The 24923-nt window shown below is 42.1% G+C and overlaps 1 protein-coding gene across 4 annotated transcripts in view; it reads right to left on the bottom strand.

Moving 5' to 3' along the window:
* Window positions 1-501: 501 nt before the first annotated feature.
* Window positions 502-24923, bottom strand: part of SPTBN1 (spectrin beta, non-erythrocytic 1) — a 199962-nt gene continuing 175540 nt past the window's right edge. For 3 of the 4 annotated variants that reach the window (XM_043603387.1, XM_043603388.1, XM_043603389.1), the window contains 10 exons: window positions 21609-21853; window positions 20075-20213; window positions 19193-19277; window positions 17446-17642; window positions 16004-16116; window positions 15255-15318; window positions 10636-10874; window positions 9243-9416; window positions 2691-2733; window positions 502-1827 (listed from right to left, as the gene is read on the bottom strand). In XM_043603387.1, the coding sequence (XP_043459322.1) occupies window positions 1609-1827; window positions 2691-2733; window positions 9243-9416; window positions 10636-10874; window positions 15255-15318; window positions 16004-16116; window positions 17446-17642; window positions 19193-19277; window positions 20075-20213; window positions 21609-21853 (1518 nt within the window). In that variant the 3' untranslated portion in view covers window positions 502-1608. Of the gene's footprint in view, window positions 1828-2690; window positions 2734-9242; window positions 9417-10635; window positions 10875-12943; window positions 15319-16003; window positions 16117-17445; window positions 17643-19192; window positions 19278-20074; window positions 20214-21608; window positions 21854-24923 lie in introns of those variants that run through there. The other variant, XM_043603390.1, reaches the window with a different exon arrangement.

Raw genomic sequence — 24923 nt, 5'->3', positions numbered from 1 at the left:
ACACTTCAAATATTTTAAAAAAATTAGAATATTATGTGGCACATGAAGAGGACTTAAAATTCACATCCGTGTCCATAAATAAAGTTTTACTGGAACACAACCAGACCCATTCCTTCACACGCCATCGATGGCTGCCTCTATATTACACAATGAGCAGAGCTTCCACAGAGACAGTCTGGCCCACAAAGCCTAAAATATTTGCTACCTCTGGCCTGTTACAGAAAAAGTTCGCCAACACCCTCCTCAGAACTCAGGTTTAACAAGTTCTCTGTTAACTTTGTCATAAATAAAAGATAAAATCTGGATGTGTAGCTGCAAAACATTCCATATTTATTATTCTGTTTGCCGTAGTTTCCAAAGCTGGTGCACCATACACGCACAAGAATGCAAAACAGGAACCCAGACGGATGGTCTAATGTTTCCCGTTTGCTATTTCTGTCTTTGCAATTTTCCTACATGGCATGCACGCAGGGGAGAAAAAACAACAATTACCCACCGTGCTAGATTTAAAAGCATTTAATGACATAGCATATATTTAACAGGGCAAAAGTTGAGAGGTACAGGTCATACGACTGAGTGCCAGGCCTGAGCGACCACCTCCCTGCTCTGGCCCAGCCTCTGGAGTTCATTCCTATCAATGCCATTTTGATTGTGCAGTAAGATGAAAATTTGTCATTACAATCGTTACAGTGACAAAGAAATGCACACTATGTATCAAATAGCAAGGTAATGAAGCAAATTATAACACAGTGTGGCAACACACGAGCAAGTAACCATTAGAGTAACATTACTTTGTCCAGTAAATGCTTCAGTTCCACTTGTACACTTACCAATGATTTAAAGGGTTTATTATACATCTAGTTTTATTATACTTTGTACTAGAATTATCTCAAACATACAATATAATGTATTTCAGCAAAAAAAAAAAAAAAATTGAAATTACAGATTATTTAAAACAGTATCAGTTTTCTATTCCTTCTCGTATACCGGTATACCGACATTCTTAACTGTCCTTGCAGTTGATGCAGAAAAGCCGCATGTCATGTGTTAGTAAGTGATGCCAGATACAAACGGTTTGGTCTGTAGATTTAACACGGAGCTGCACTGTGGCTGCAGCGAGATCATAATACACGATCTGTTTACTCAAGGTTAGACCCGTCGTGGGCACTTCTAATAAGTCAAGACTCAAGGTAACCACTGGAAATAAATGGAAGAGAATGGTTGTCAGGAAATTGGTACATTTTGTCTCTGGTGAGCACAGGAAATATTGTTTAAGCACCGCTGCCTTGCATACCAACAGCACTAGAGGCGGGTTATTTCCAACGCAGCCTCACAAAATTGAGGAACAGTTTAAATATTGAGATCTAATCTATAGAATTTCATTAAAAAAAATCTGGTCTTCCCTCTGCACCTCAAACTTTTGTAACTTGGAGATAAAGTGTTTAGGTATATTTCCCCCACCCCCCAAGAAATGCTCTATAAATAAAAAAAAAAAAATCAACCACATTGAAGAACATTAGGCACAGAGAGTAATGTGTTGGTTCTGAGCTTGCATGCTGGAGTTTCACTGAAAAGGTAAGAGAAGGGCAGGAGGTGAAGGAAAGGAGTTCACTTCTTTTTGCCAAAAATGCTGAACCTCTTCTCCTTGTCTTTCTCTTTGTCCTTCTCCCGCTTGCCAGGGCTAGACTCGCTGGTGATGGTGACGACGCTGGTGGGCAAGGTCTGTGCCCGGCTGGATGCTGGCGTGCTCTGGGTGCTGGCGGACACCTCGTGTTTATCAGAGGAGATGGCGGAGGAGATGGCCTGGATCCATGTGTTCATTTCCTCCTGGACAAAGGAGGCACAGGTGAGACTCAAGTAAGAGAGGTGGGCTCGAAATGCTCTTGTTCCACCTGCCCCACCAGTGTGCCTCCGTTGGTAGGAAAGCTTGGGAACAGTGCATCTGGCCAACAGGGGCTCCTAGCTAACTGAGAGGCAAGCAGTTCCCAAAGAGGCCTGCGCAGAGTGAACACGGTTCAGCTCTCCCGAGAACTCGGTTTACAGTATCCTTCAGAAGTCACCATTCTAGTATGTGGACCTACAAACGTGGAGGAATGAGAAGATGGGTCTCCACTGGTGGGGGTGTCAGCTCCCACCTCTATAAATTCCTTCTTCTTTTACTTTTTTTAAAAAAAAATGAAATATATTTGATATACAAGCCTGCATAAATTTAACAGAAGTTGGTTTTTCAAATCTAAAGCACTGCCCATGTTGTGGTTCCGTCAGCAGACCTTCTCTCCCTGCAAGGAGGGGTACAACCATGGAATGGTCAGGTAGAGGTGCTGGAGTGCATCAGGGAGGCCCTGTGACTGGACTTCAGGATCCACATCCGGTCCTGGAAACACTTCACTGTGCCTCATCCACTGCAAGGGGAGTTGGGGGGTGAGGTGGGGGGAGATTTTCCACTGTCAACTTCAGGGTCCTGGTACTAGCTCTCCTGACGGGCAAAGACACAGTGAGATGCCATTCACTGCCCCCTAGAGATATAAGGGGAACCAAACAGCTTCCTGTTGTTAGTGACTGTGGAGACCAGATGACAGAAGCCATGGTTGATCATTACTTCTATATGGAACACTGTAGATAAAGCTTATCATGCCAATAAACACTTGCAAATACCTAACTACAGAGAGAAATGAATCTTAAAAACTTACATCATCTTTGGCTTGGAAGAGGTACTCATTGCCATCATTTAGTCTGTAAATTGAAGGAAGAAGTCAGTCACAATTTGACTTAGGCAGAAACAAAACCCTCAATTCCCAAAACCTATGTGGATATAAGCAGGCCACTGGAATCCTACCAGAACTGCCCATCAGAGCTCTGCATACATCACCAGCTGTGCCCAGGACCCACAAAGGCCAAGCAACAGCACCTTCAACATCAAGAAGCTATATAATTGGGCCAATATAATATACACAAAACTTAATGTTTCAATCCACTGGAAGGATAAAAAATGCCCCCAAAACAATCAACATCTGGCTTTGCCGTGACAAAGGAGCACCTGAATCATTGCTCTACACTGAATTTAAGAGAAAATGCTTTAAAAATTCTAAGTCCTTTCATTACATAACCATAAAGGGAACAATCCAACAAGAAGATGTAACAATTATAAATATTTATGCACCCAACATGAAAGCACCCAAATACATAAAGCAGTTAATAATAAACATAAAGGAAGTAATCAATAGTAATATAATAACAGTAGGGGACTTTAACACACCACTTACATCAATGGACAGATCATCCAAACAGGAAATCAACAAGAAAAACTGGCTTGGATGACACATTAGACCAGATGGATCTAACATATTCACAACATTCCATCTTAAAACAGTAGAATACACATTCTTTTCAAGTACACATGGAACATTATCCAGAAAAGATCACATATTAGGCCACAAAACAAGTCTCAACAAATTAAAGATCATCAAAGTCATATCATACATCATTTCCGATCACAATGCTATGAAACTAGAAATCAATCACAAGAAAAAAAAAATCTAGAAGGAACACAGATACATGGAGATTAAATAACATGCTATTCAACAATTAATGTGTCAAACAAGAAATCAAAGAGGAAATGGGGGAGACAAATGAAAATGAAAACACAATGGTCCAAAATCTTTGGGATGCAGCAAAAGCTGTTCTAAGAGGGAAGTTTACAGCAATACAGAATTCACTAAACAAGGAAGAAAAATCTTAAACAACCTAATCTTACACCTAAAGGAGCTAGAAAAAGAACAAAACCCTAAACCAGTAGAAGGAAGGAAATAAAAGAGCAGGAAAAAAAAAAAAGAAACTAAAAAAACAATATGAGAGATCAATGAAACCAGGAGTTGGTTCATTGGAAAGATCAACAAAATTGATAAATCCTTAGCCAGATTCATTAAAAACAAAGGACTCAATTAACAAAATCAGAAATAAAACATGAGAAATAACTGACACTACAGAAGCACAAAGGATTATAAAAGCATATTATGAAAACTCACATGCCAACAAAACTGGGCAACCTAGAAGAAATGGGTTAGTTCCTAGAAACATATAACGTCCAAAAATTGAATCGGGAAGAAACAGAAGATTTGAATAGACTGATTACCACCAATGAAACTGAATCAGTAATCAAAAAACTCCCCAAAACGTAAGTCCAGAACTAGATGGCTTTACAAGTGAATTCGACCAAGCGCTTACTATTTTTAAAAACTTTTTAAAAGTTTATTTATTTATTTTGAGAGAGAGAGGGAGATAAGGAGAGAGAAAGGGAGAGAAAGCGAGCAAGTGAGCAGGGAGGGGCAGAGAGAGGGAAAGAGAATTCCACACTGCCAGCACAGAGCCCGAAGTGGGGCTGAAACTCATGAAACATGAGATCATGACCTGAGCCGAAATCAGAAGTCTAAGTGACTGAGCCACCCAGCTGCTCCTCAACCAAACGACCAAACGTTTAAAGAAGAGTTAATACCTATTCTTCTCAAACTATTGCAAAAAATAAAAGAGGAAAGATAGTTTCCAAATTCATTCTATGAGGCCAGCATGACCCTGATAGCAATACCAGATCAAGATACTACAAAAAAAGAAACTATGGGACCGTACCTCTGATGAACATAGATGCAAAATCCTCAATAAAATATTAGCAAACCGTTGGGGTACCTGGCTGGCTCAGTCAGAAGAGCACTGGACTCTTGACCTTGGGGTCGTGAGTCTGAGTCCCATGTTGGGTGTAGAGATTACTTAAATAAAAAACTTTAAAAAAATATTAGCAAACCAAATCTACAATGCATTAAAAAAAATCACTGCAATCAAGTGGGATTTATTCCTGGGTTACAAGGGTGGTTCAGTACTTGCAAATCAATCAACGGTGATACATCACATCAACAAGAAAAAGGATGAAAAACATGATTATTTCAATAGATGCAGCAAAAGCCCTCAAAAGTAGGTTTAGGGACGCCTGGCTGGCTCAGTTCGTAGTAGAGCATACAATTCTTTACTCAGGGTCATGAGTTCAAGCCCCAAGCTAGGTATGAGACCTACTTAACAAAAACAAAACCAAAACAAACAAAGTGAGAGGGAATATACCTCAACATAATAAAGGCCATCTATGAAAACCCCACAGCCAACAACATCCTCAAGGGGGAAAAACTGAGTTTCCCCCCTAAGGTCAGGAACAAGACAAGGGTGTTTACTCTTACTGTTTTTATTATTCAACATGGTACTAGAAGCCCCAGCCACAGCAATCAGACAACAAAAAGAAATAAACGGCATCCAAATTGATAAGGAAAAAGTAAAACAGTCACTATTTGCAAATGACAACTTTATATATAGAAAACACTAAAGTCGCCACCAAAAAACTACTAGATCTGATAAACAAATTCACTAAGGTTGCAAGATATAAAAATCAATATACAAAAATATATTGCATTTCTATACATGAACAGAAGTAGCAGAAAGAAAAATTAAGAGAACAGTCCTGAGGTGCCTCGATGGCTCAGTCGGTGGAGCATGTGACTCTTGATCTCAGGGTTGTGGGTTCCAACCCCACGTTGGGTGTGGTGATTACTTAAAAATAAAATCTAATCTTTAAAAAATTTTTTAAGTTTACTTATTTTGAGAGAGAGAGAAAGAGAGAGAGAACACAAGTGTGCATGTAAGCAGGGGAGGGGCAGAGAGAAGAGACAGGCTCTGTGCCATCAATGCACAACTTGATACGAGGCTCAAACTCACGAACCTGTGAAATCATGACCTGAGCTCTCAAGAGTTGGATGCTTAACTGTGCCACCCAGGTGCCCCTAAAAATAAAATCTTAAGAAAAAGGTCCCATTTACAATTCCACCAAAAATAATTAAAATAGCTAGGAATAAACTTAACCGAGGAGGTGTAAGACTCCAAAAACTATAAAACCGTGATGAAAGAAACTAAAGATGACATAAACAAATGGAAAGATGTTCCAGGCTCATGGACTGGGGAAAACACTGTTAAAATGTCCATACTGCACAAACCAACCTACAGATTTAATGCAATCTCTATCAAAATACCAACAGTATTTTTTCACAGAACTAGAACAAATAATCCTGAAATCTGTGTGGAACCATTAAAGACCCTGAGTAGCCAAAGAAATCTTGGAAAGCAAAAAAAGTCAAACAAACAAACAAACAAAAAAACTGGAGATATCGCAATCCCAAATTTCAAGATACATTACAAAGCTGTAGTAATCAAAACAGTATGACACAAAAATACCGGCACAAAATCAATGGAACAGAATAGAAAACCAAGAAATAAACCCGCAATTATATGGTCAATTTATCTTTGATAAAGGAGGCAAGAATATGCAATGGGAAAAAGTTCATTCAACAAATGGTGTTGGGAAAACTGTACAGTAATGTGCAAAAGAATGAAACTGGACCACTTTCTTATACCATACACAAAAATAAACTCAAAATGGATTAAGGGCCTAACTATGAGACCTAAAACCATAAAAACTCTAGAAGAGAGCATAGGCACTAATTTCTCTGATATTAGCCATAGCCACATTTTTATAGAGATGTCTTCTGAGGTAATAGAAAACAAAAGCAAAAGTAAACTATTGGGACTTCATCAAAATAAAAAGCTCCTGAACAGGAAGCAAACAATAAGCAAAACTAAGAGGGAACCTATGGAATGGGAGAAGATATTTGCAAAGGACATATCCGATAAAAGGTTAGTAATCCAAAACACAGCAAGAACTTATACAACTGAACACCAAAAAACCCCAAAATAATCCAATTAAGAATGGCAAGAAGACACGAGTATTTTTCCAAAGAAAACATACAGATGGACAGACACATGAAAAGACGCTCAACATCACTAGTCATCAGGGAAATACAAATCAAAATTACAGTGAGATATCACCTCACACCTGTCAGAATGGCTAAAATCAAAAGCACAAGAAACAACAAGTGTTGATGGGGATGTGAAGAAAAAGGAATCCTCACACACTGTTGGCAGGAATACAAACTGGTACAGCCACTGTGATAAACTGTATGGAGGTTTCTCAAAAAATTAAAAATAGAATTACCACATGATTCAGTAATTCCACTATTGAGTATTTAATCAAAGAAAAAGAAAACATTAATTCAAAAAGATATATGCACCCCTATGGTTTACTGTAGCATTATTTACAATACCCACAGTATGGAAGCAACCCAAGTGCCCATCGATAGATGAATGTATAAAGATGTGATCTATATGTATTTATACACACACACACACAATGGAGTAATACTCAGCCATAAAAAAGAATGAAATCTTGGTATCTGCAACAACATATATAGGCCTACAAAATATAAAGTTAAGTGAAATACATCAAAAACAAATACTATATGATTTCACTCATATGTGGAATTTAACAAACAAAACAATGGAACAAATGGAAACAATAGAGAGGAAAACCAAGAAACACATTTTTAACTATAGACCACAAAACGATAGTTATCAGAGGGGAGGTAGGTGGGGGGACACATGAAAGAGGTGAAGGAGACAAAGAGGACACTTATCGTGAGGAGCAGTGAGCAATATATGTATATAGAATTGCTGAATCACTGCACTGTACACCTGGAACTAATAAAACACTATTGTTAATTATACTGGGATTAAAAAAATTATGATTCTTTTTTGAAATTCTGCTATAGAGCTGGCATCCCCCAATTTATAAATACCAGAGTTTTTAAATAGACATAAATAAAAGATCTAGATTTCTCTTGTTCTATGGTACATAGTAAAAGAAACTGTCCTTACAAGGCCATCCCTGATACTGAAAAGTCACTAGTTTAGAGGGCTCACTCATTCACTTCACTGAGGTACAGGAGTGATCCTGGGGGGTGGGGTGGGGTGGGGAGGGTAAGTACCCTTTGCCAATATGCTAACCCTCTGAACCTGCATCAAGGGAGAACAAAGGGGGAGGGAGGCAACCAGGGAGCCAGGCTGTCTGCGCCTTGTCTTACAGAGTGTAAACGTTCCAAGTTCTGAAAAGCCTGCCTCCAGTGCTCCTTGAAAGAGCTGAAGAAGTCACACCCTTTGAGACTCTCATTTGCAGTCTTCAGCCTATTCCAACTGACAGGACAGAAATGCAGAACTGAAGACCAAAGCTTTTCAGGTCCCAAGGCAATAGATCATATTAGTATTAAACTAATTAAAATTGTAACCACTACCATGTTTACTTTCTAGCGGATAAAATGATTTTTCTGTCCATTTCCCAGTATAAGAAAAACTTCTAAGCTTGGATCCACTCTGGGGAGTACAGGTGTGTGTTCTACAAGCTAAAGACACTTGGAACTAGATGTTACCAGAATCAGCTAGAACATCTGCTGGGCAAGTCAGGGGAGCACGGACACCCAATTCTAAACATATGCTTCCTACTTGTCTCCATCTGGCTCGAGGATGACTCAATTGACCCACCTCTAGCTAGCTCTTGAGCAAAGAATAGCATCTCCTGGGTCTGGATAAGCTGCAAAGATGGGTAAACTATTTTTCTAAGCTTCCCTTAAATTGTGAGATGTGAACAGTTCACCCTGTCTTAGGAGACAGTAAGTTCCAGCTTATCAAAACAAAGCTGTTTTCTTCAAGGTCGAGCTGTGCCATTAACCACAGGGAGGCCGGTGACTGGCCACAGTCCCTAAAGATCCAAACTGAGACATGTGCCAAATTGGCACTAGGTTCAGTGGTGTTTTTTCTTTTTTTTTTTATTATGAAATTTATTGTCAAATTGGTTTCCAACCAAACCAATTTGTTCATCCCAACAGGTGCCCTCCTCAATATCCCTCACCTACCCTCCCTCCCTCCCACCCCCCATCAACTCTCAGTTTATTCTCAGTTTTTAACAGTCTCTTATGTTTTGGTCCCCTCCCTAACCTTTTTTTTTTCCCTTCCCCTCCCCCATGGTCTTCTGTTCAGTTTCTCAGGATCCACACAGGAGTGAAAACATATCGTATCTGTCTTTCTCTGTATGACTTATTTCACTTAGCATAACACTCTCCAGTTCCATCCATGTTGCTACAAAAGGCCATATTTCATTCTTTCTCATTGCCATGTAGTATTCCACATTGGTGTTTTTTTATTTTCTTCTAATGGCAGAGAGAAGGAACTGACTGATCGCAGTATCTGCCTAGTAAAACCAACCCCCAGAGTGAAAATGAACAGGGACATTACTCTTGGGAACCAAGGAATGCAGCACCTCTCACCTTAGCTTGAACACGTGTTTCTTCTTCTTGTAATCAAGGGCCACTTCACAGATGGCTTCTTTCAAACTCACAGGGACCTCGCTGTGGTAGGGAATTCCAGAGGCAGCGGTCTTTGCATCTTTGTAGAAACCCATTTCTTGGTTATTTATGACACAATAAACATTGTGCCAGGACCTGAGCAGTAAAGAAAGAAACGTCAAGGTTCTAGACCACACTTCCTTAAAGAATTAAGAATTTGATTAACAGGAAAACAATCCACACACAATGTGATGTGACCCACTGTTAAAAGCCTTTCCTAAATTCTGCTAAAACTGAACCATGGAACAAAATTCCTCCGTGGGCCACTGGGACAGTGTACACGTTGGTACAGCGGTAGGTGTTTCTCAGAGTCTGGGGAAAAACATGGTACCCTCTTCTATTAAAAAAATACTCTTGGCTCTGATGGGAAAGATTTTTTGCTGGTGTGGATACTCTCTGCTGTACTATCCTCTTGTGGTGATGCTGTACAGGGAAGGCTTCTCATTTGAAACATGCCTGTCCTTAAGCAGCTCCTCCAGGACCTCAGCTTTAATCCTGATGTGGCCTGGCGATGTGACAGGGAGGCAAATCCAGAGCCATTAGCACATGTGGAAACTCGGGATGAATCAGAAAAGGATGGCCTTTCCCGCCACGATATGGCAAAATGTCACGATTTACTGATTTTATCAGAAGTTACTTTACTGCCACCTACCTATATTAACATATAAATTTATGTTGTACTCAATGTGGATGGCAGCTTAGACGGGATTTCCTGGTCTAATGTTTGACCTGTACAACTGTAAAAGGTGGTCTCAGGCAGAATGGTTTACTGGTTAAGCACACTGGCTTTGGAGTCAGATAGGAATTTCACCCCAGCTAATGCCATTTACCAGGTTTCTAAAGAGTGGGCTTTTTTAAACACACAGAACCTCCATTTCCTTATCCGTAAAATAATGAAAGTAGGGTTTATTGGGAGCTAGTGAATATAAACACCGACAGGGAGATATATCTGGGGAAATGAATGTCTTAAGAAAAATCTCACAAGAAAGAACACTTCACTTTAAGGAAGATTCCCCAGCCTCCATGTAGCACATTCCTTCTCAGGAAGTACTAGGAAGGCCCCTTTTTTGCAATTCTTATGCACACTTAACTAACCTTCTTTCTGTGAATAAGAAGCACTTATTATTATTGAGTAATAAGCACTCTCCTCCCAACTTCCAATGTCAGCCCTAAGAAAAACGTGACGCCCAGGAAGCCAAGAACAAATGGACTTCACAAGCAACCCCCTGTCCCCCCAATTCAACACGCAAGCGGATGCCTCTTTCTTTAATGGGCTGATTTCCCATCTTACTGCTTTAGCCTTTGCTGCTGTTACCTGCTTGAGGCTTTCTTATTGTGAGCCTCCCACTCGTGCTTCCGATTCAGGAAGCCTTCCATCTGGGCCGAAGGCGTCTCCTGGGTTCTGGCCGGCAAGGTGGCGGCACTCTGGGCCGGGAGGGCAGTCTTGGCTTTGCGGTCGGACGTGGGGGAGGGGATGGGGCTAGACTCCTTTGAGCTTGTTCTTTGCTCTGCGGCGCCGTTGACCATTTCGCTTGTGTCCACCGCTTCTGCCATCTAGGGACAGCGGAGAGGCCATTCAGCTAACCCCGTGAGCCATAGGGGCGACCACATACGCTCTGACTCGCACACGTGGCTGTGTATAAATGCCTGGCACAGATCGAGGCAGTACAGTAAAACCATTGCAACATCCCACAAAGCCAGCTGGACACCAAGGACATTAGAAGGTGGGAAGGGATTAATGCCTGCCCGCTTATGGGAAGATGAGAAAAGCGAAATGCCAGGATGAGTTTTACTGCACTCTGCTCCTCTGATCAATCCATTTTCTCTAATGGAACTCAGATCATTTCCTCTTGTGGTTACTTTAAAACAAAAGGACAACAGGAACAATCACACATATTAAATATGAGAGAGTGGACGTTATACAGCAGCCACCTTACAACCAAGGACGTCACCAGAAGAGCTGGAAGTTGAAGCGAAAGGGCATTCACAAACAGGTCGACAGACAACTCTATCAGAACTACACAGCATTCCCCCAGAGTAAGACAAGGAAAGACCTCCAGTTTCTGAAAATGCTCTCTGGCTCTCCTCCCCCACCCCTCAACACATCATCATAAACACATGCAGAAATTAGGATGACAATCATGCATTTCACATCTACCATCCCAGTTAGATTTTGGAACTTAAGAGCTGGAAGGAAATGAGGCAAGTCAACAAACATCAATTTAACCACATCTGCCGGAGTTGTATCGTGAGTGGGTTGTAGTTTGTGTTAAAGGAGCTGGAAAAGCCAATCACAGTCACTCAACACCACACGGCTATTTACCCCCAAACACAGACAGAACCAGGGCCTTCCCCATCACGTGTTGGTTGATCACGGTGCCTTGCTGCACTGAGACGAGAAAGCCCAGACACAGCCAGGCTTCCCGCGGCTCTGACCGGCAGGCTGGAGACGTCTTCGGGAGCTGTTCCTTCCCAAGCTCATTTATATTGTAACCCTCAGGGCTTTTCGGCTTTGGAAATGCAGTAGGGTCTCGGTTCATTATCGCTTTCAGCCTGTGTACCATCAACTGTGTACCATTAACTGTCGCGGCCCCCGGCGGGTACACCCAGGGCATGGGATTAGCAAGTTACTAAAGCTGGGTGTGGCTGACGCTTTAGTGGATTACAGACAACCTGCACCCCTTGTACACGGACAAACATGGAGGTGTCAATGGCAACGTTCATTAGATACGTCCCCCACCACTGCTGCCCAGAACCAAAATGACAAGTTAGCAGCAACAACCTCAGCAGGATAAATGGTAGAACGACCACCACTGCCTTCAACACTCAGATATGTCAACTCTCAGGAACTGGATCGCTCATTCAGGTCTTCTATCTATGTGGCTGGGTGGGAGTCAGGAGTTTCTATTCCACATACACAAACTATCACTGCCACCATCAGGGTTTAGGGTGAGACGAGAGGCTTTGCAATTTAAGGGTGTTTGTGACCGGAACCCTTTACCGACAAAGCAATGTGGAAAATGGAGTCTTAGGGCAGGAAGACACGGGGAGAGGGGGTGTACGTGTGATTATCCTGGTCTCGTGACACCCTGTAGACGCGTGCTTATGAGCGACAGGCTATTTAAATATTTCTCTTTTCTTTCACTTTTAAAGGAGAGATGCAGGAAGAGAAATAACAACCAAAAAACAAAACCCTGAGTCCAAAGAAAGTGAATGGATTTTGAAGTTGACAAATCTGTTCTAGTGTGGAATTTCAGGAGACTTCTGATGGGAAGGAAGTGTGAGTTTGGTCTGAAAGGCCTGTGCCAGGTGAGTCCAGGGAAACATAAGGTTAGTGTGTATAGAAACCAGGTTAAAAAAAATTAGTGCTGCAGCTGTGACTTAAAAACTGCTAGTGACAGCAGTGACCTGGACGGAGTAGCATTTGCTGAAAAAAGGCTAACATTTATAGCATTTGGTCAGACTTCAAGGTAGGTGAAGGCCAGGGAAGCCTCTTCTGGGGGAAATTCTGCAGCAAAAATTTTTTTCTTTAGAGTTAGAAGGAAAGAGAAAACCCCAAACCAGTATGCAGAGATAATTAATGTTTATGCAAATGAATCACTAAACCAAGAAAACAAGGGAAATAAAAGGAACAAAATGAATTTTAATGGACATGTGCTGAAGCATGCCAACAGACAACACATCACTAGAGACAAACATCAAAAGCAAATCATAGCGCTATGACCATACATGTGACTCGCCCCCCCGCTCCCCACCCCCCCACATTGCTTCTCTTTAGCGATTAGTCCAGAGTGCTTTAGTGGCTGGGTACACCTGAGATCTTTAAATCAGGAGGTGAATGAGCATAAATGCAACGTGACAACTAGTAGCACAAGAAACACCTGATTGGTTTTCTAAGTGCATGAAGCAACACTATTTTCAAGTTCATTAACTTGAGTCTCTGCACCACAACTCAAAAGAATGAAAAGGCTTTTCTTTTTTCAATTATAATAAAAAATTTGTTCTGGCAAGCTACAAATTTAAAAATCTAGATAAAAATAGGCATGAGAACAAATGCCAAAAACATCATAGCACTCCTTCTCTGTGCTTACGTGGTTTCTTTTTTTTTCCTTTTTTTGTCTTCTGAATACAAAAAAGCATAAAATTGGGTGTTATTCCAGATGATATAAAATTTAAACATATATATATATATATGAAACATCACATATATACATATAGATCAATGACACACAGAATTTGGAGCCAGAAACACACATCAGGGCTCCCTAATGACCAAAAGATAAAGCAGTAGTTTTTTCTAAAATGAATTTTGGTGTGTTTAAGGCAGAGACCCAATAATGGTGCACACTACCCCCAGAACATAAGAAGCTTGGCATCTATCTATATACCCATCTACAGTTACAAGTAGATAGATATGTACATAGAAATAAGGAAAAACAAACAAGATGCTATATGATGTTATCCTGACAAAAGAAAAAAAAAAAGACATGCATCATGAAATGAAAAGACAAATCAGACTTAACTCATGGAAAACACATATCAAAACAGGTTTCTGATTTCACTAACATCTAAATATGGCAAATGAGCAAGTGACTGTCTCACAAGGCTTTGATGTAGTATGGATTTGGTTCTGTTCTGTCTTTATCAGTATCAGGAAATCCCCTCTTTCATAAGCTTTTATTCCTAAGGAATAGAATTTATGTTAAAACGTATTCAATCCCTGCTGGTGGTCTGATAAATGCCATCCTAAAAGACTCCTTATTGGAGAACTCCACAAAAGGTCGTGAGAAAATGAAAAATAAATGAGAAGATACATATGAGACATACAACGAAATTTGTCTACACAGACACTAAAATTACTCCTGAAGCCAAGCGGTGTCCAACGGCTCCTAGGGGTGGTCCACCACATTCATGGTTCAAGTAATCAGGGTGAACCAGAAAGGCTTCTGTTCTGTTTGTTTGAAAAACTTAAACGGTCTGACACCCTGAAGTCATCAACTGAATGAAGAGGCCTGGAAGTCTGAGAGGCAGGCTTCCGAAACATGCTGAGAGCCGCTGCCACCCGCCACATTGGGCGTCACGGTGGTGCCGACAGTGATCAAGACGTAGGGGGCGCGGCAGAGGTCAAAAGGCACTTCACTCCTGAGGCTGGGTGCGTTATTTGCTGCAAGTAAGCCTAGAAGTCTCAATTCAGGTCTTGGCAGAAAAAAATGAGAGGAATTCATTTGGAAAAATAAATAACCCAAGGGTCTCAAAATCATTTCAGATTCTGCACCTAAAATTAACAGCGCTTCCCAAGTAGATCCAACCACACCCCCCTTTTCTTCCTTGCTCATTTTCAATGAATAAAGGCATCCTTCATGGAATGTGACACAGGTGACTTACAGTTTTAATCTTAGTACTAAGAGTCTCCTTCCTCTTATCCCAGTCTTCCTAGTTCCTATTCAACTATTGCAGGTTAATAACATCTGTAAAGGGGGCTCTGTGTAGTGCAGTATTGCACCCTGTTAGTATAACTGGATGTGTCATACCTGTCGGATTCTAGTTTTCTTCTTCATTTTGCTGTAATCTCATTTAATTTCAATTACTCATGTAAGGCTTTCGCTGTAAAATCTTAATAAAGTAAAAAGCTCACAATAAATAAACAAAAAATTAAGAATGTTGCTTTAAGGCAACTGAGCATCCATCATTAAAAGACCCAAATAAACATGAATTAAATGCAAACAAATATGAAACCAAGGAAGCCTACGAATTAAGGAAAATTTTAACACTGTGGGTGAAGTGGAAGCCAAAAGGTCAAACCAACAGGATTTGGAAAGAGTGGTTCTTGACAAATGGTAGTGAACTTCACAGTCCAGACCACGGCTGGTCACTGGCTGTCCGTCTGCTATTAAAGTTTTTGTAGTTTTGGTAGGTTTGAGAGCGGTAACTAACCCGTGGAGATCCCTGTTCAGTCGGCAAACCGTTCTGGGAAACTTGCTCTCCTTTTGAGGTATCCCTGTTAGGTAAAGTGGGGAAGGAGGACAGAGGAGGGAAGGGAGGGAGAGGGAGGAGAGGGAGAAAAACAGAGGATGAGAGAGAAGAACATCAGTCAACTTTATTATAGATTTTCTCTTAGAAAAACATACGCAACCCCCTTTTACATAACGTAATTTCTTTTTAAGAACTTCCCAAGTGTTCCAAACCAACTCTAGGTAGAGAATAAGACCACAGGCATGCTTTTTCTCCCCAATAAAGGCAGCATTCAGGGTTGGCATGGGGCTCTTACCACAACACAATAATTAGCTTTTCAGAAATAGACAATAATTTCTGTTCTTTACGTGAAGGACATTCAAAAAGTATCACCACATAATCACTAGCCTGAATCTGGGTGGTTCACTCCATCCATTTAGTCACATGGAAATTCTGAGTGAGGGTGTGTTTGTGCATGCATGTGCAGGCAGTTGAGTGAGCACTGTCCACGCTCCACTTTTGCCGCCTACACAGTAGCAATGTGACTGTGGATAAGTCCCTGTTCTCCAATGTCATCCTGGGGTGACTGCACGGATTCTAAGTACTCTACAGAATTAAGAAGAAGGGCATGTGGCAAGGCCTAGCATAGCACAAGCTTAGAAAAGATGCTCTCCAAACCTCACTTGCCACTGAAACTAAGACTTGAGGAGGGCAGTCTGCCCATGACTCACCACTGCTGCTGGGACTCCATCTCCTCGGAAGCCTTCGTGCTCGGCTCGGGAGAGGGCGGCCGCCTCTTCCTCTCCTCTTCCTCTTGCTGTCTGCGCACTTCCAGTAACTCCAACTGAGAGAGAACACGATAATGTTCAGCAGAGCCCCAAACTTTGCTCCAATTAAGGAAAGCGTTCTAGAGGAACCCAGAAAGCCCTCCTGTCTGAGTTTTCCACACTGGATCACGCTGGACAACCAGAAACTCTAACATCCAGCAAGATGGCACTGGGATCACAGGATCTGCAGCTACAACCCCAAACTACTGCAAACAGAGATCTGCGTGACACACAGGCCTACTCCATGGGGTTTGCATGTCCCCTGGGACATGGGTTTAATTTCTAAACCAACTATGCAGCTTTCAACTTCGTTTAGGAAGAAAGTACCTGAGTGTGAGCGTCCATGTTTACTTCCCATCAGAGCTCAAACACCAGACACAGAGCTACAATAAATCTCAAGGAGGCTTCTTGTGCTGTGGTAGGCATTTGTGTTCAGCTCAAACCCAAATAACACATAAACAAAAGCCACAGGGTAGTCTAATTGAAACTAAGCCATTCCATAAGCAGTATGTATGTACTAAAAGTATTCCGTTTGACACAAAGTATGCAGGTATGTTTTAAGTCCCCAGACCTGTAGAAACCAGGAAGAACACCATTTTTGTACACCATAAAGGATCAGCTTTCTACCAGGAGTACAAGTGTCACAGGAGAGGAAATACCAGTGAGTAAGCCCTATTGTAAAGCTTTAATTTTAATGGTGACAGAAGAAATGATCAGGAATGGGGAGAATTTTCAATGGTTTGGGATCCAGCTATTACTTGACAGAAATTCTAATTCTGAAAACCTGAAGAAAACTGCAAGACTAACAAACTCACCTACAAAGCAAAGCTTTCATGAGATATAAGAAGAAAAACAGGGGTGCCTGGGTGGCTCAGTCGGCTAAGCGTCCGACTTCAGCCAGGTCACGATCTCGCGGTCCGTGAGTTCGAGCCCCGCGTCGGGCTCTGGGCTAATGGCTCAGAGCCTGGAGCCTGTTTCCGATTCTGTGTCTCCCTCTCTCTCTGCCCCTCCCCTGTTCATGCTCTGTCTCTCTCTGTCCCAAAAATAAATAAACGTTGAGAAGAAAAACAGATCAAAAGAGAAAAGCAAAGCCCAATCAATTCCCCGGCAGGTAGCTATCGTAAAAGTGATCACAAATCTAGGTATCCAGGAGTAACTTAGGGAGTAGTTGTCCTGGATAGTCTCCCAGGTCCTGGATCAAGAGAACAACCATTTCAGGAAGGTCCTCACTGTTTCTAAAAACAGAACAATAACATGAATTCTCTGGTCTAGGTGGTGAGCAGACAGAAGCAGCTGCCAATGGAAACCAACAAGCAAAGCACCCCCGGCATCCAGCAGTCACTTACTGTTGTCAGCCTTTCCAGGGCAGAGAACCTCTCGTCCCAGGTTGCTGCAGACTTTTCAAAAGCCTCGTGGCGCTTGATGAGCTTCTCCACCTCATCCACACTCTGGCCTATTTCTCGGCTGGATAGGTATGGCTCTTGTCCGAGCAGCCAGGCCTCGGCCACACTGGCGTCCCGTGAGAACTGGTGGACCTCCAAAACTGCACAGAGTACCAAGAGTGAGTGCTGGCCAGCAGGGTGACCTGGCAATCAGGGAGGGCACTGCCCTCTGGTGGCAGCTGCCCACACAACCAGTCTATAGTCTAAATCTGCGCTGTCCAGCAAAAATGTAACGTGACCGACATATCCAACTTTAACTTTTCCAGTAGCCACATAAAAAAATAAACTGATGAAATTTAATAACAAGCGGGTCAAATTAAGAAGTATATTTTAGACAGCCTAATACATCAAACTAGTATCATTTCAACATATAAGCAGTATAAAAAAATTGAGAGATGGAACGTTTTTTCCTTACGCCTTTGATATCCAATGTACATTTTATACTATAGCACCTCTCAATTTGGACCAGCTCCATTTCAAGCTCTCAAGAGCCACTTGTGGATGGTAGCTACCACACTGGACAGAGAATAGTGCAGGCCTAGAAGGTATGCTCTACTCACTCAGCCCTACACCAGTGAGACAAGCCTCAGAGCCCTGAAGGAATTCAGTCTACACACAAAGACTAGGCTGATGAAGCAGGCATTCATCAACCACCCTTTCTGGGATGGTAGTTATAAGTTTTATTTTGAGGGGCTGAGAGGGAGGAAAGGATATAGGGAGTACTCTGGAAAGTGGGGACAATATGGGCTAAGGCTTCTGCTTTCCTCATTCTCAAAACATATAGACCCAATTCTCATCCAAAGAATGTTCAAGAGCAGGACTTCTTTTCCAAAAGAGGGCTCTAGCCCAAAGGGTAACGTGCCTTCATTTGGTATTTTATACACATTTTACAAAAGGCCTCCTGGGTTCTGTTTCTAGTGAGCACCCTTGGTGTCTGAGAATGGGGTTCTAGTACATGAACAGAGCCCAGAGCCCCACACATGCAGAATGGCAAAGTATGGCAAATAATGCTTGAGCTGGGCTACCTTCAGTGTTCATACCTATTATTAAATGCTATTCCCAATACTCTATGTTATAAACTCTGTGGTAGCTCACATATCCCTTTATAAAATCAGATGAAAATTACAATCTACCTCAGAGGTTCACTTGAATAAATGCAGAAAAATATATAAAACACTTAAAATAATGCCTAGCTCACTGCAAAACCTTTATAGTCGGTTGCGTTTATTAAGTTACCAACCTTCTTCTAAGAACACCAGATATAAGAGGTAATCTGGCCAACTCTCTACCTTCTTGACTGCAGTAATAATTCCTCTTAAAGATAACTGGAGGAGGAAGGGACTTCAATCTGCACTCTTCTAGAGGGATACTGAGTTGTCATTTCCAGTCTGTTCCTAAAGAACACCCAAATCCCATTTACAACACTGAGATCAATCATGGGATAAACAGTAATAAATACACCCCAGGGAACAGGGAACTACTTAAAAATATTTAGCATGAAATGGTGAAATAAGGCATTAAAGAAGAAGTATTTAGAACTCCAGAAATCATTAAGTGATAACATCACATTAAATCAATTAAAACAGGAAACTAAACTTGCATGCTTTCAACGGACACCCAAAAAGAATGGAAAAATTAAGTATGTCCTTACTCAGTCTTAACCATTCCCATCGGTCTTCCCACTTGTCAATCATTTCTTTTCTCTTTTCCGTCAACTGCAATAGCTTTTCCTTGATCTTGAGAAAAGAAGGACAACAGGGACAGCTTAACAGATTGTACCACATCCTCCTAACCTCCCCTTGATGGGCCACTTCAAAGAAGAAAATACATTTTCTGTAGAGACCACTACTAAGCCAGGGAGTATCTAAGGACTACTCAGTTAATTTGTGTACTGGAGAGAAAAACATGACAATGTGCCTTCCAGAAGGGACTGAGACGAAGGCTGGGCTCCACCCAAAGCTGCTATCATGAGGAGGCCAACAATGCACTGAGCCCTCTCCAGATTCTGGAGCTCCGGAGGGTAAACACACTCAGGAAGAGGGGGACAGTGAGAGGTGCAAAGCCCTGACTTCTTTGAGAGAACAACCTAACCTTTCATCAAGTGGGTCACACATGCTGACTCATCATTTACCCCTGTATTACCATCATTCTAACTGGAATTAGCAACCTTCCGCTAACAGCAAGCTGACCTAGAGGACATGTGACAGATAAGGAGTGGCACCCAGGGTGAGTACTGATGGAGGAGGTGACAGAGGATGGAACTCCAACCTGGGGCCCTCAGAAATTGTCTTCTGTGCCAGACTCATTGGCTCTGGGCCTAGAGTCTTCTTGTGTAACTATACCACACACACAAGAGAGCAGCAAGGAAGTTTGAAATACATGTAAGCATATCTATGTATGAATGCACATATATATTTCTCTGTGTGTGTGTACATGCGTATACACATACATACACACTCACAAAAGAAAGTTATCTCATGTCTTAACACCAGCTGCACTCACCCCAGGCCCCTAAAGCAAACAGCCATCCTACCTCCTCAGATGCATAGTGCTTCCTCGCCAATAGGGATTTCCCAAGTTCAATGCAAGTTGTAAAGCTGTCATTACGAGCATCGATTTCAGCTTTGATACCTTGATGATTATTCATTAATAGTTCAACAGATGATACATCCCTAAAATTAGACAAATAATACCTCCTTTAGGAGATCAAGTTTTCCAAATAAATGTGCAGGTTTCAAAATACATCATCAATTTCTTTTTTTTTTTTTTTCTTTTAAATTTTTTTTTTCAACGTTTATTTATTTTTGGGACAGAGAGAGACAGAGCATGAATGGGTGAGGGGCAGAGAGAGAGGGAGACAGAATCGGAAACAGGCTCCAGGCTCTGAGCCATCAGCCCAGAGCCCGACGCGGGGCTCAAACTCACGGACCGTGAGATCGTGACCTGGCTGAAGTCGGAGGCTTAACCGACTGCGCCACCCAGGCGCCCCACATCATCAATTTCAAGGAACTGTTCGCTAGCACAATATACAATGGTACAATATGACTTTCAGGTCTGATTTACAGTCTGAGCTTAGGCTGGGTCACTGAGTTAAAGCATAATAATGGACTAATTCAGGGCCAGTGATAAAACCTAACATTTAGAATAAGGTTTCTCTCATCTGTGTGTGTGTGAGCACCTGAGTAATTCAAAAAGGTTTCCAGGCAGGTGCCAGGAAAACCACTGGATTTCTGTTCAAACTTTTGTACCCTAATGGGTTAGTGCCGAAGGTTCAGGACATGTTCAGAGCAGCAGATATATCCTCTCCTAATTCAGAGACATAAAGAGGCACCCAGAGCTGGAACCAGCTTAGAAATCAACAACTGTAGAGCTGTGAGAACTTCTCATGGATCAAAACCTAGAGTCCTGATCTGGGAAATACAGCTGCTTTTGTGTATATATATATATATATATATATATAGTAATAAGAATATTTCTTCTCTATTACACTGGGGGGTGGGGCTGGCAGGGGTCAACTGGAGTTGTGCATGTACCTGCCTGTTCATCTATTAGCTTCTCTTCACTGCTTTGCATCAAACATGGCCAAAGAGAAGATCCCAAACAAATATTAAATAATCATCTCAAGATGCCATTTAAGCAGATGGTAAGGAATAAGAGACATCTTTTGTAACATGTATGAAAAGGGATAGAGTGGTTTTTAATCTAACAGATACAGAAAAAGAACTCAAAAAAAAGCCATCTCATTCCAATGATGAAGTAGAGCTAGTCATGCCCAAGGCATATGGCTGCTTGAAGCATGAGGCCCAGAGAGAGCAGGAAGGCAGCAGTGAGTGTGGAGCATAGGGATGGGGACATATAGAGGGCTTGAAAATACTGTGCCCTGTTTCCCTGGCAACTGTGTGCTAGAGACAGCTAAAGCAATGGAAGCTGTCCCAAACTGCCACCAATCCTGTTCTGGCCTTGAAGCTCTCCATAGAGGTCCCTGGTTCTCCCGAGAAGATCTCTCTCGAAATCACCTGGGGTCAGGAAGCCGGATCTCCTCCCACCCAGGACGCCACGAAGGTTACCTTGGCTTCTCCTGGGCTTCAATCTGCCGGATGACGTCTTCCATCCACAGCATGAGGTCTCGTACCATGCTGAAGAAGCGGAACTTGTCCCCCGTGTCCACCAGCCGCACCCTGCGGCCCTCACAGGCATCCAGCAGGGCCTTCCAGGCTTCCAGGACCTCATTCTCCCGCTTCTGGATGTCGTCAGCCTTGTCACCCGCGTAGGCTGCCTGTAGACGGGCCGCATCCTCCTGCAGCTGCCTGACCTGCAAAGCCACAGTGGGGAATGAGCCAGATCAGACAGGTAGGCCTTCTCTCCATTGCCCCACTGCTCCCTTCATGCACACCACATGCTGTTCTGCCTGCCCACTAATGGGACCACCAAGTCAAAATAGGGCCCCTGCATCCCAACAGGCTCACAATTTCACCCACATTGGAAAAGTCAAGTTCACTATAAATGTACTGAACTAGATTATTGAGTTCAGCGTAAACGGTGAGACAGTGAAATACTACAGGACTGTCTCTGGGCAGGACACCTTGGTTAGGTCTACTGGAGGTAGCCTGGGATGTAAAGACAGTACAGAAAGCACAAGGTACATACTCAAATATAGTAAAAAAAAAAATTAGCATGTAATCTGTTCCTGCAGCATACAGATGGTACTTTTATCATGAAACAGGAACTGCCATGAAGAATTCACTTTGAAAACAAGTTTTCCATTATTATGTGATGTTGCTCATGAAAACGACGTATGAATTATCTGTAAGAGTGCTCACATGTGACAGTTCAACTTGAAAAACAAAAATACAGAATCTAACATAGCTCAAAAAATTGACTGATGCAGGGGCACCTGGCTCAGTGGGCTAAGAATCCGACTCTTGATTTTGGCTCAGGCCATGATCTCACAGTTTGTGAGATCAAGCCCCACACTGGGCTCTGTACTGACAGAGTGGAGCCTACTTGGGATTCTATCTCTCCCTTTCTCTTTGCCTCTATCCTGCTCACACTCTCTCCCTCTCAAAATTAATTAAAAAAAAAAAAAAAAGCTGACTGATGATGTCTAAGAAGGTGAAATTTTCACCAGCCATATTTCAATAAAAACTTTGCAGAACAAGAAATGCAAATGGGTATTAGGAAAAGATGCTCCATGGAGATACTAGAATTTGTCATCTATTAGTTGGCAAAAATTCAAGTCTGATGATGTCTCTGCCAGTGAGCTGATTCACGAATGATAGGACAACGGTCTACAGCTCCTGCAGAAGGCATGGGCAGTATGTATCAAAATTACAAACATAGGTGCCTTCTGATATATGAGTACACTTTGGGGAATTTATCCTGGATAGAGTTATGCACATTTAGGAAATGAAATATACATCATTCATTGTAGTAGTGTCTGCAAAAGCCTAAGACTGAAAATAAATGTTCATCAGTGAGAATCCGGTTGCATTAATAAGGCTCTTCCAGAGTCATGAAAAAGAATGAGTAAAGGCCCTACATACACATGAAAAGTGTTCCAGAATGATGGCTCTATCAAAAAAGCAAAGTGCAGACAGTGCACCTAATATCTACTTTCTATGTGATAAAGGGGGAAAACAAGGATCGGCTTTCACCTTCTTTTGAGGAGGGAATGGAATGGAGATAGGCTTTTACAAGAGAAAGTAGATTTTTCTCTTACACATTAGTAGTGCTGTACTGCATACAACATCTACTTAAAAATACATACATATGGGGGAATAGACATTCAATCTTTATTTACTGAGGCTATGTAATCAAAGTTCGCAGACAACTGTCATCCAGGACTGCAGGAGCCTTTAGAGGTCTGTGAGGGGAGTATGCCGGTAAGTATCACCTGGGGATGTATGTGGGGAGAAAAGGAGCAGGGATGGACAACACTGGGGCTTTCAGGGAGGAAGATACTGACCCGGACCACACAAAAGGACTTTAGGTGGTGGGAGGTTAAGGAAAACAAATTTCTACAAAAGATTCAGTGAAGTTTGTTTTCCCCGATGATCTGATTTTCATATCCTGACTTCTGCAAATCTACAATTATGGCTCAGGTATAATTCAAATTACAATGAGCAAGTTCCTAAGAAATTATTGAAGAGCTAATTTCCTATATGACTAACCAAATCTTTCCCTACAGTTAAAAAAGCCCAAACAAAAACCCAAAATCTTTTCCTGTGCCTCTGGTTGTTTTAAAACAAAACAATCCAAAACCAACCAAGCGAACACAAAACAAGGTGGAGGAGGGATAGCAAAAGTGAAAATTCCCACACAAATGAACCACTGCTTTAAGAAGATACTGAAGACCACCACTGCATGCAAATGTCCTAAGGCTCCAGTGCAGAATGGAGTGGGCCAGTGTGAGGGTTAAAGGGCCAGGAAAGAAACACCAATGGCTTCTGGGAGCCTGCACCAAGTGCCTTCCCTCTATTCTGATTCTGTTACAATAAACTGGATTGGGTCGACATTTGCAGAAGGGGCATGCATACTATTAGAAATGCAAATGGCCTCATCCAGCAGGTATCGTGAGGTGGAGACTCTCAAGACTCAAGGGAGTGTACTCCTGTCCACCCTCAAGATGAGATGGGCACCCTCATCAGTCTGAGTCTCACAAGGTGAAGGGATTTAATGAAGAAAATAAGAGAGCAACTCCATCATGTCTGGGGTCTGCTGAAGTTCTAAAACTAAGTGATTTTTACAGGAACAGAGGAAAGACCTCCTGTTGGTAAGATGTGTTCTAGCTCTGCCTCTAGGGATCTCAGAGGTTCTCCCAGTCAGAGAACACTTACAGAGCTCTCACAGGGACGTATCTTTTGCAAACAACATCTCAATCCTCAAAGCATTAGGGAATGGAAGCCTAGAGAGGTAAATTAAACTTGCAGTGATACAGAGCAGCAGGCCCGGTTTAAACTGGCATCTGCCCCTCTATGGGGGGCCTTACTCCAAACACAGGTGAGACTGCATTGTTATGGATCCTCATTCATTCACGAGGTGCTCCAGGACCTCATGTGCAATGAAAGCCTCTGAATGTGAAGCTGACAAGTTGTCACAGAGCTGGGGAGTCCTCCAGCTCTGAAGGAAAGATTGGAAATGCTTAAGGTACATGGTAGACCCTCCTAAATTCTGCTTCATACAGACCCTCGGCCACTCCATGTACCTATTTTCAAATATTTCCTCAATACGTTCTATCTCCTTGGTGGAAAAGCTGAAGTCACTTAATATACATGGAGCCCCATGCACAACCCCAACTGTGATCTGTTTCTAGTAGGTGAGAAGACAATGGTGGTAAAGGTGGTTCCTCCAGAGAAAACCCCAAAGCAGACCAAAGAATGGTA

The sequence above is a fragment of the Prionailurus bengalensis genome, chromosome A3 (assembly GCF_016509475.1).
Source record: "Prionailurus bengalensis isolate Pbe53 chromosome A3, Fcat_Pben_1.1_paternal_pri, whole genome shotgun sequence".
NCBI lineage: Eukaryota > Metazoa > Chordata > Mammalia > Carnivora > Felidae > Prionailurus > Prionailurus bengalensis.
This window is presented reverse-complemented; position numbering and strand designations above follow the sequence as displayed.